At 36.1% G+C, this 12,199-nt stretch overlaps 1 protein-coding gene across 1 annotated transcript in view; it reads left to right on the top strand.

Annotated features, from left to right (window-relative positions):
• The window catches only part of CAND1 (cullin associated and neddylation dissociated 1), a 43,218-nt gene that overhangs the window by 3,767 nt on the left and 27,252 nt on the right, over nt 1-12,199 (top strand). The window contains exon 2 of the mRNA XM_045789637.2: nt 7,257-7,400. Coding sequence (XP_045645593.1) covers nt 7,257-7,400 — 144 coding nt within the window. The remainder of the gene's footprint in view (nt 1-7,256; nt 7,401-12,199) is intronic.

Raw genomic sequence — 12,199 nt, 5'->3', positions numbered from 1 at the left:
AAGTACTTGCCCAAGGTGAGTTAGCCATTAGATCTGGGATTTCCAGACCACCCCCAACCCCAACCCCCAGATCATGAACTGTTAACTACCATGTTATGTTACTTCTCCAGGGTTTTGACTAAGGGGACATTAAGACTAAGAACTTCAGTTTGAGTTCCCCCTGAGGCTTATGGAATATTTTGTGCTAGAAGACACTTTTAGTAATTCCCTGAGAGGGACTACAAAATGTTTAAGATCTAGTGCTTGCCCTCAGTAATATTTACATGCTTGTTGAATGGTTAAGGCACTTTTATAAAAAGATAAAGAACCCAGGGCAATATGTAGTCGTCAGCCTTAAGTGGCAGAGAAGATGAAAGCAAGGAGATTCCTGTTTGTGGAGTCACCTGAGCTAGGTCTTGAAATTGTAGGTAGAGAAAATGAGTGCAAGTGTGAAAGCTCACTATACAAGTAGATAATCTTGACTGGAGCTGGGGGTATTGTTTAGGGAACTGCTTGAGGGTAGGGACCTTGTTTTACTGAACTGAATCCTCCACTGTTTTGGTCTTGTGGTTCTCAGGTGCTAGTTTTAGTTGGATTTTAATTATAGAGTCAAGAGAAAAGCGTGTAAGGATTTTGGGAAATCTCTTCCAGAAACAGTTGTAAAAATCTTCCAGTTTATTTTTTAAAATGCTATTTGATACAATCTTATAATTTACTGCATTGCAGAATTTCCTAGCTTGATAATGGTTTATGTTACCAAATTTATGTATGTTTGTATCTATGTATGTACGTATCTGTTTTGGATATTAGCAGGTATTTTTTTCTTGGAAACTTTAAAATGCTAATAAAAATCTCAGGCCTGGTATGGAATTCTGCACTTCCGGAGCTGGAAGGGACCTTAGAGATCCTATAACATAGCTGAAAATACTGTATGGGCATTTATAATAATGTAACAATAAATACTAGTGAAGTTCTCTGTACTCCTTGTGCTTGAAGAAAAGTTTAATTAGAGAAAATAGATTTGTAGCGCTTAGGAAGGTGATTTCTGGGCACTTTTTAAGTACTTTGCCGGTTGATGGCAGTAAGTTACTGGATTTCATTTATGTGATTTTTCTTGATAAAGGTGTACTGCTAACACTGATTATCAGCAATGATTAAAGCTCACCACTGAAAAATAGAAAGACCTCCTTGAGGAAACTGGGAAGAAGAAAGGACTAAAATTTAGTTTTATTTACATGAACAATATTAAGACCATCCTAAATTCATACTCCAAGGGAATAAATGAGAAAAAAATGAGATAGTGGTGGTGTGTGTATGAGTTCTTTGAAAGATAAATAGCTCACTGGATAGTGCAGTTGGCCCATATCACTTAGATTTCTGTTAGTAACAAAGGTAAAATTGTGCTGAAGGGTTGTGAAACTGCTCATTGTGCAATACAAGGTATCTATTTCTACCATTGTTTCTGCACATCTCTACATTGGATTTACTAAAGATGAGTAAGTTCTCCCCTCAAGGAACTTTCAGTCCAGTAGAATAAGCCAGGTTTGTAAGTTCTATCCTTTGATTATCTTGTTCATAACTGTGTTTGCAGAACCTGGCACAGTTCCTAATGATGGTACTCCCAAAATATTTATCGAATACATGAGATGGTACTGCCTGTAGGTTATATCCACCTGGGACTGCCATAGAAGCTTGAAAGTTAACATTTTAACTTCAGTGTCTCCCACCTTAAGCCTTTTTTATTTTTATTTTGTCCCATTGCATTATCATGTCCCAAATGTCCCATTTGGAAAACCTTGATGTCACCCTTCTACTTTTTTCTTTCTCATTTAATTCCCTGATGATTATTTCTCAAAATTAGTTTTCCTGTCTCAGGCCTCTTTTTAATCCAGTCGTTTGGTAACTCTTCCATTAGAATTTTCTTTCTAAATATCACAGCTGATCATTGCCTTCCCCCATTAATTCCCATTGACTACAAGATAAACTCTGAACTTCTTAGCTGTTGCCCACCTAAGATCACTGAAATTACTCTTCCCCAAGTTTCTAACAAGCTTTATGTAATAATTCAGTGGATATTTTCTTTGCTCATCTATTTGATACATAAGCACTGTTTATCATTTTTTCCTTTTTGAAATTCTCTTAAATAGGCATCCTTGACACAGGTTGAGTTTATTACCATTATAGTGAGGGAGAGAGAACACACACTATGGGAAGTCTCAATTAAAGGGTGTTAGAACCTATTCATTTGGGTAATTTTGGGAAGGGTCTAAGGAAGTGGAGTTTCACAGTGGATTGTTGTAAAGTGGGGGCAGTTCCATTGTTTGACATCTTAATACAAGGAGGGCAAGACTAAAGCAGAGGAAAAGCTGTAATTGGTGAAGAAGTAGCAGTCACATAATGAGTTAGAGAAGACGTGTTTGGTATTTTGTGTTAAGTGAACTTGCCTGAAATGGATGTTCTGTGAGGTTGTTTATGTCTAGGAAAACAATATGCCTTCATTGTAAGCATCAGATCAGTTTGGAATAACATTCAGATATATAGATATGAGCCTCAGATCAGTTCCTGGACTGTAGGGCTCTTTTGTTCTGTTCTGTCCAAACCCCCCCCCCCCGCCCCGTCTTAGTCCTCCCTTTTGACCAAGGGCAGATGAAGTTGGGCTGTGGGGCATCATTGATTTATGATGTTTAAGTCTTCACTATTGCTGAGATTTTGTTGATTAGGATCAGAGGAATGGCCATTCAGTGTAGCCTGTAGTTGAGCCAGGTTTATTAATCCTTTCTCCGATAGTTGGGTGCGTGGTTGAACCAGCTGATAGGACAGTGGCTGCTAAATAACAGTTAAGAGTCGGGAAGGGACGCGTACCTGACTGTTAACACCCAAGTCCTGTCGTTTTCCTCCTACTTTGTCCATTTCCTAACTTATCCCTTACCATCCCCTTATCTAATCCATTTCAAAGACTTACTTTAACTTTTAAAATCTCAAATAGTTGGTTCTCATTATTCTCAGTAGGGTGTACTATCAAGTTACCATGAACATTGAATTAGTGATACTGAGCCATTACTTCTAGAGGAAAGACGGTGGTAGGTTCCTGTGAGCCTCTCGTCACAGCATTTTCATAGTTGATTAGTTCATAACCTTGTTTTATGTTTATTTCTGTTTAAAGACAACCTTATGTAATATATGTTGTTGATTCGTTCACATTGTGCTCATGGCCAACAGCACTATCACTTCATGCCTGAGAAAAGCTTATCTAATACGTGTATTTTTTTTTTCCTGGAAGACACAGCTTTCTTGTACTTAGGAATACTAGACAGCGCTACACTATGCTTGAGGGTCCTTTTAAACAGCAAAATTACCAACAAAAAGCACAAACATGCAAAAGATGTGGCACTAGATAGAAAAGAGGATACTTTTTACAGTATATGAGCTGAAACAAGGCATTTACTCTGCTAACAGAATTGATTGTATGTCCATTTTTCTTCCTCCATTGTCATAACCTAATTGTAGCTATCATCATTTCTCAGACTGCTACAGTAACTCTCCTAACTTTCTCCGTTCAGTTTGGCTAAATGAAGATTGGTTCTCTCTACACTCTGACCATGGTGTAGCTGGAGTAATGTTTGTGAAATGCACATTTGATCATTTTGGTATACTGCCAATCTCTGACCCAGGTGCCTTTCAGTAGCTTCCCATTGCTCTTAGAATAAAGACTAAAATCCTAATAAGACCCCCAAATCTCTTCAGTCTCTTGGCCCTTGCTTCTTGCTTCGCCTGCAAAAATAATTCCTGCCGGTGCTTCAGAGTTCAGTCTTTCCTCTGCACAACTCCCAATGCAGTCTACATCAGGTTACTTTATTATACCATTGAGTTCTTTGTGCTATATTCCTTTCCTTCCCAGCATTTATCTCTCTTCGTAAGTACATACATAATTAACCCATATATGTAGTTTTTAAGACCAATCTGTCTCTCTTTGATTGTATTGTAGGCTCCAAGACAGCAGGAACTGTATTTGCTTTTGCCATCTCTTATTTGTACAGGGTCAGCATCGTACCTAATACATACATGATAGTTTCTCACTACGTAGTGAGTGTGTCAGATCTTTCCTATCTTGATGTCAGCCTACATTTCCATCTTCTTCCTGTTAGGTTTCTTTCTACCTGCCTATGTCCCAGCCACACTTAACTGCTTCTTAGCCCTTCACTGAAAAGTGTTATGTCCCTCAGCATTGTTGCTGCTGCCACCACCCCTACCCCAACAAAAACAAAAATAAAAATTGAAAATTGATGGGGCGCCTGGGTGGCACAGCGGTTAAACGTCTGCCTTCGGCTCAGGGCATGATCCCAGCGTTATGGGATCGAGCCCCGCATCAGGCTCCTCTGCTGTGAGCCTGCTTCTTCCTCTCCCACTCCCCCTGCTTGTGTTCCCTCTCTCGCTGGCTGTCTCTATCTGTGTTAAATAAATAAATAAATAAATAAATAAATAAATAAATAAATAAATAAAAAATTGAAAATTGAAAACCAGCTTTCCCCATGTGCACACCCCTGTTAATCCTTCGAGATCCAAACTAATTGTCAGTTGTTTGGTGTGATCAGTGTCAAATGTCCTTAAGTATTTTTGAATCTATAAGATTGGGATTTGTCCATTTACTTGTCTGTCTGCCATATTAGATGAAAAGTTTAGGAGGAAGGGACTAAGTCTGTTTTATCATCTCAGGTCTTAGCACCATGTAGAACATTACAGGCTTACGAGACATTTTACAGATTGTCTTTTGAATCTGCCATGGACAGCTTTTTAGCTGATTAAACACTTTCTTATAGGATGATTTATAATGCAAATTTTTATATCAAATTAACAGAAGGAGAAATTCTTAGAACTTTCTGGTTGGGGGTCACCATTAAAAAGTAACTCTTAGTATAACTTCATACTATCGCAATACATTTTTTCTGATTTTTAAAAATGTATGTTAATTTTATTGGGGCTCATTTCAATTTAAAAAAATGTTTAACCATTAGTGCTATTTTTTAAAATTAAAAACTTATTGAAGTATAGTTGACATACAATGTTATATTAGTTTTAAGTGTACAAGTGATTTAATTCTGTACATTACACAGTCCTCACCGTGCTTAGTATAGTCACCATACAAAATTATTAAAATATTATTGACTATATTCCCTGTACTTTACTTTTCATCCCTGCCATTTATTTTATAACTGGAAGTTTGTGCCTCTTAATCCCCTTTAGGTCCATGCATGTTGTTGAGAATGGCAAGATTTCGTTTTTTGTGGCTATTCCATAAAATATTCCATTGTTCTTTAATCCATTTACCTATCAGAGGACATTAGGTTGCTTCCATATCTTGGCTATTGTAAATACTGGTGCAGTGAACATAGGGGTGCATATATCCTTTTGAGTGAGTGTTTTTTTGTTTTTGGCAGATACCCAGCAGTGGAATTACTGGATCATATGGTATTTCTATTTTTAATTTTTTGAGGAACCTCCATACCATTTTCCATAGTGGCAGCACCATTTTGCATCCTACCAACAGGGAACGAGGGTTTCCTTTTCTTGCCAGGGCTTGTTATTTCTTGTATTTTTTATACTAGCCAATCTGACTGGTGTGAGGTGATATCTTGTGGTTTTGCATTAATCATAGATTTTTGAATATTGGTAGACTTCTCTGAGGTCAGGAGCTAAGGTTTATTTACTTTTTATCTATCCTTTGCTCATAGTCCAGCCTTTGTAGCATAATAGGCAATGAATAAATAAGTGGTAAATAAAGGAAAGAATCTGTACACCAGTAGACTCCCTTCAGAACCATAAAACAACTTTTTGCATTGGGATTATTTGCTTTTTTACTGAAATTAGTGGCCATGTTCTCTTCAACCAGATGGTGAGCATTTCAAGGGTCTTTAGAAGTCCTAACTACTGTGGTTTTATTTCATGATTTTATGGAAGTAAAATGGCTAAGATATTTTAATGCTTTGTGTAATAGAATTCCTGCAGTAGTGCGCCATTATTCAGATTTTTGTTTTATAGAATATTGTGTGGTTTTAATTTCATTTGTCATCATATAAAATGAGGAAGGCTATCAATTACAACTGTGTTGATTTAAAAAAAGTACATGTTTGGTTTACCTTGTATAATCCCAATTTGAACACAGACTTTATAAGCTGTTTCATAAACCTTGGTAAGACTTGTGCTTGCATTGTAGTTTAAAACTTTGTCAAGTTAGCATTAAATGAACATATTAACTCCTTAAATAACAAATAATGAATTCCTAAGTTAATAAGTTGTTTTGCCAATCCTTATCACATAGTTTATCGCCTGTATTGCCAGACTGTCTGCATAGCTATTTATCATTTCAGCTCCAATAGTTAGTGTTTTTTAATTGATTTAAACAGATTTTGACATTTCTGTATGTAATATAAGTAGTACACTTTACTCAAACTTGATCTAGTTCAGATACCAAAAAAAAAAGGCATTTAAGTAGTTGTTACTGCAGTTGGATTATTTCAACAGGTAGAGAAGAGCCAGAATTAGGAGAAAAATTCATTTGGCTTTCAAACAGGTTAGGGGGGCTTTATTTCAGTGTGATTATCTATTACTCTTGAGAAATTACTTTTGAAACAATGAATCGTCTGGGAGGTATATGAGAAAAAATCTGAGTCTGTTTACCTTATTTTTGTCTCTTTCGTTTAAAGCTGAGATGAGACAGTTGATCACTCTGGGTTTTTCTTTAGGCTATTCAGTATTAAACTTGTCTTTGGCGGTAGTTCTTAAGGGGAGGGGGCTGGATGTCAGATGGAACAATGTTCTAAAATCATTGCCTCTTCATCATTTTGAAAATACACCTGATAACCTTGTGATGGGAGTTAGGGTGGAGGTGAGAATTTGTATTTTGGAAATTTCCCAGTAATTTTTTAATATGTGACCCCTGTCCCTCAGTCCCAACACAGAGTATTATATAGGAAGGTGTTCTTAATGTTTGTTGTTAAAGGCTTCCTAGATAAAATTCAAATCACATGCAAAGAAAAAGTAAAGAGGCATTTTTCTCCTCCTAAAAGCAATGATATCAGTTAATTAGAGTGAAAGAGCTCTCACAGTAGATCCTATCAGTAACTTAAAACAGGACTGACATGGGGAAGATAATTTAAAGTGATGGTACCTTATTTAAAAGAGTTTGTTAGGACTTAGATAAGGATGATAGCATTAGATTTGAAAGACAAGATCCTTATGCTTAAAAATTTAAATTATCAACAAATTTAATTTTTTGATAGGTTTATGGCTACAAATGATTTGATGACAGAACTGCAGAAAGATTCCATCAAGTTGGATGATGATAGTGAAAGGAAAGTAGTGAAAATGATTTTGAAGTTACTGGAAGATAAAAATGGAGAGGTACAGAATTTAGCTGTCAAATGGTAAGTGTTTTTTACTTGCTTCCCACCCCTATCAGCCCCATTAAAAGACTCAGTGTAATAGTTGGTAAATTATCTTAGTCTTGTACTATGCCTTTCTGGAGTTTTCTTCAGAATTTGTAGGTGAGCGAGGAATGTTTAATGTTTGTACGTGGTACATATGATACACTTCTTAAAGTTTCTTTTCTTTTCTTTTTTTTTTTTTTTTGTAAAGATTTTATTAATTTATTTGACAGAGGGAGGGAGAGAGCACAAGCAGGGGGAACAGTAGAGGGAGAGGGAGAAGCAAGCTTCCTGCTGAGCAGGGAGCCCGATGCAGGACTCCATCCCCATGACCTGGGCCAAAGGCAGACGCTTAACCATCTGTGCCACCCAGGCACCCCATACATATATTGACTAGATATAACATTTTACGGTATTTTGATTTGTATGAAGTACGTAATGGAAACTCCAGAAAGAGTGATTCTCTCACTTGTTTGACCTGATTTTTAGCGGGTTTAAAAGGCTACCTGCCTCTGTTCATGTCTGTATGAAAATTTAAGAACCAATGATCAAGGGAAGTAAAAAATAATAAGACTTTATAAAGAACAGCAGCATTTAAAACCATAGTTAACACAAATTAAAACTGATGATAACAGCAGTTACAAAGAATTTTTTCTAAAAATTGTGGGAATTCCAGTTGTCTTTGGTATGTACAGTGCGGTAGGAGCATCTTATGAGGCACGATATTGACAGTTTGACTATTTTTAGTAATAGGGTACAGAATTTGAGTTCTCAGTAAATTCTGTTAACAAATTGTTTCATTTATATGTGTCAAATACTAGAAAACCTGAACAATTTACATAGTAAGTTATTAGAAAGTATAACCTTTAGTTTCATATAACAAACTGTGGAATTTTATGTCATTTTGTATGTCCCATAATAATTAGGCATCAATTTAAATAAAGCATCGTCTCATTATGACTCCTTTATTGCATTTAAAAAAACCTTTTTTTTTTTTAAGATTTTATTTGAGAGAGAGAGTGTGCACATGCTCATGCACAAGCGGGAGAGGGGGTAGGGCAGAGAGAAGGGGGAGCAGACTCCCTGCTGAGCACAGAGTTTTGACTAGATATATCATGGGATCATGACCTGAGCGGAAGGCAGACGCTTATCCACTGAGCTACCCAGGTGCCCAATATTGCATTTTATTATAAGGGTTTTAAGTTTGTTTTAGGCTTAGCTTTTACCTACCTGCCGTAAAAACAGGCAAAAATGTGAGAAATCATTGGTCAGCATAGAGTTTCTAGACATGCAGTATAATTTTCTGTAACTTGGAGCATTTGCAAGTTTAAAATAAAATGGGTCTTAAAAAGGTAAGTTGCAGAATGATGCAATGAGTATAATTTTACTTTAGTTATTTTTCATCTTTTAAAATTTTTTTTGCCTGTGCTTAATAAAATTAAATATTCAAAATATGTGATGAACATTTACCAGCTTTTAAAAGTGGTAATAAAAAGTAGTCTTTGTCCAGGATTGAGAGTTGAGAGGTACATAGATCTTACTCACTTGCATAGGAATCTTTACTCCTTAGGAACCAGAGCTTTTGATCTTTTGACGACCTTTTATTCTTAAAACTTAACAGGTTAGAGGAAGAAATGGCATATATTCAAGAAAAAAAGGAATTAAGGTATAAATGAAAGTAATATAACAGGAGCTAAAACCCAAGAACTGATTCTTGGAGGAGGGAAAATCACAATAGATAAATTACTAACTAGCATTATTAAGAAATAGGGGAATTTGTCAAAGAACTCATCACCCAAAAGAAACTCAGGCCCAGAAATCTTTCACACATGTCTTTGAAACCACAAAGAACAGATAATTCCAGTTCTGAGAGTTCTAGTACTGTTCCAGAACATAAAGTATGAAAACTTCCCAGTCTTTTATTTAAACCAATTACTGATAACACATCCTGACAGAAGATAACACTGAAAAAAGAAGACTACAGACCATTCAAATGTTCAAAATATAATCCAACAAGACAGTAAGTGTGACATACCGTGACCAAGTGATCCCAAGAATATGAGGGCGGTTCAATATTATGTGCTTTTGTTAAAACATTTCATTATGTTGGTAGGTAAGAGGGAGAAAAAGCAGTTCTCCAGGCACTGGTAAGATTCAACATTGATGCTTGATTTAAAAAACAAAACAAAACAAAACACCACCACCAAAACACAACACTTATTTAGGCTACGTAGTGTAATTAAGAGGAGTGAAACACCTTCCAAAGACCACCATCATCATACTTAATATGTCAGTGGAGTGAAGAACAGGTCACGGATGCTTTATCTCACTAGGGAGAATTCACTACCTGTTTGAAGGGAAACATTTAATAACAGGGAATTGTTAAGACCTTTTTTAACATTAGAAGTACATACATATACACACATCTCAACCCAAAAACCAGTAAATTACCAGATACCTTTACACTAATGTCAGGAACAAGGCAAAGATGGGTTTCTGTCTCCACTACATTCTTTTTGAAGGTAGCCGCGATAGGACAAAGGGGAATAAAAGTAGATGTGTAAGAATTGGAAAAGGTACGTGAGAATAATCAAGTCATTCAAGAAAAAAATTTAATATGGACAGTAAGAATTCAGTGAAGTAACAGGATGTGAAAGTAATGAACAAAAATCTGTAGTTTTCACAAAACGTCCATTGATTACAGCAACAGAAAGACAAAGTGCCTAGGAATTAAATGTAACAAGAAATGTTACGGTGGTGACCTTGAGTGAGGGTATTGTATGGTAGGGTAAGGTTACAATGTTATCTTCTTCAAAACTTAAGGAAAACTTTAAAATATTCTTGATCCCTAACAAAAATGTCCTTGGAACAAATGGAAAGACATTGCGTGTCCTTGGATAGGGTAACTCAACAAAGTTGTTGCTTCTCTCCAAGCTAATTTAATGCTAACTTAATTGTAAAAATTATTTCACAAGCTAGACAAGTTAATTTTAAAGTATATTTTGGTGGGAGGGAGAGGGGGCAGGTGTTCGGTCAAGATAGCCAAGAAAACTTTGACGAAGTGTAACAGTTGCTGAAGTTGGAGTTGTTGCTTAGCCCTACTAGATAGAAAAAGAGACTATTATGCTTCTGTATCAAAGCAGTGCAGCAGTGAGGCATTAATGGACAAATGGAGTAAAATAGGACAGGATAGAAAGTTGGACCTTTTTTTTTTTTTTTTTTAAAGGACTGGATAACCATTTGAAAAAGAAAATTGTATCCTGCCTCACATACAACATCCCTACTTAAGGTCACCGTTGTTTTGTTCACTTTAAATTAGTTTTGCCTGTTTTAGAACTTCATATAAATGGAGTTGTATAATAAGTGCTCTTTTGTGTCGAGCTGTCATACTCATCACATCTGTGAGATTCTTGTTGGGTGTATTAATATTGACTTTTTATGACTGATTAGTAGCCATCGATACTAGTCTCTTTATACATTTGGTTTCTTTCTAGAGTTTGGCTATTGTGAATAGAGATAAAATGAATATTCTTGTATGAGTTCTTTTTAGGATATGGATCATTTTTATGAGTAAATATCTAAGAATGAAATTGTTCTCCATTTAGATTTTTAAGAAACTGCCACATTGTTTCACTTTACATAAAGTACCGTTGTCTCCTCATTCTCACCAACACTTGGTTTTGTGACTCTTTAATTTTAGCCATTCCAGTAAGTGTATAGGAGTAGTTTTAATTTACATGTCCTTGATGATTAATAATGTCCAGTGCTGTTCTGTGTGTTTGTTGGACTTTTTTTTCCTGACTTTTCCCAATTTTTGAAATTGAGGTGGTCTTTTTATTATCAAATTGTAGTTCTTCATATATTCTAGATAGGCCCTTTGATACATACATTTTATAAATATTTTCTCCCAGTTTGATGAACTTAAGTTTTTTTTTTTTTTTTAAAGATTTTATTTATTTATGTGACAGAGAGACAGCCAGTGAGAGAGGGAACACAGCAGGGGAGTGGGAGAGAAAGAAGCAGGCTCCCAGCAGAGGAGCCCGATGTGGGACTCGATCCCGGAACGCCGGGATCACGCCCTGAGCCTAAGGCAGACGCTTAACGACTGCGCTACCCAGGCGCCCCTGATGAACTTAAGTTTTTTAAATTTAGTTTTAAATTTAGTTTCACTTGATTGTCTTATAAATTAATTTCAACTTCTTCTTTTATGGTAATTGCTTTCCATGTTACGAGATACCTTTGTTTACCTTATGTTGCAATAATTTTCTTCTGTGTTTTATTCCTAAAAGCCTTATCGTTTCAGCTTTTACTTTTAGTCCTGTGATCTGTGTTGAATTAATTTTTGTGAGTTAGGAATTGAGTTCAATTTTTTCATGTGAACATCCAGTTGTTGAAGCACCGTTTATTGAAGACATCTTTTCTCTGTTGAATTGCACTGATACCAAAGATCAGTTGACTGAAAGCGTGGGTTTATTTCTCGACTCTCTTGTGTTCCATTGGTGTTTTTGTGTGTTCTCATGCCAGTATAAAGCTGTTGTATTAGTGTAGTGTATTAGACAACCTTGCCGCTCTTGACTTTTTGGGCAGATGATTCTTTGTTGTGAGGAGCTGTCCTTTGTATTCTGTGTATTGTAGGATGTTTAGCAGCCTCTTGGCCTTCAGCTACTATTTGCTAATAGCATTCCTTCTTCCCCCGGGAGTGACAACCAGAAATGTCTCTAGACATTGCCAGCTATCTGTTGGAGGTTAAAAATTGCCCTTTGTTGAGAAGTCCTGGTATGGATCTATAGAAGTCTGAT

The sequence above is a fragment of the Ursus americanus genome, chromosome 17 (assembly GCF_024610735.1).
Source record: "Ursus americanus isolate L20-20 chromosome 17, mUrsAme1.1.p, whole genome shotgun sequence".
NCBI lineage: Eukaryota > Metazoa > Chordata > Mammalia > Carnivora > Ursidae > Ursus > Ursus americanus.
Note: the sequence above shows the minus strand (reverse complement) of the source record. Positions and strands in the feature narration are given on the sequence as shown.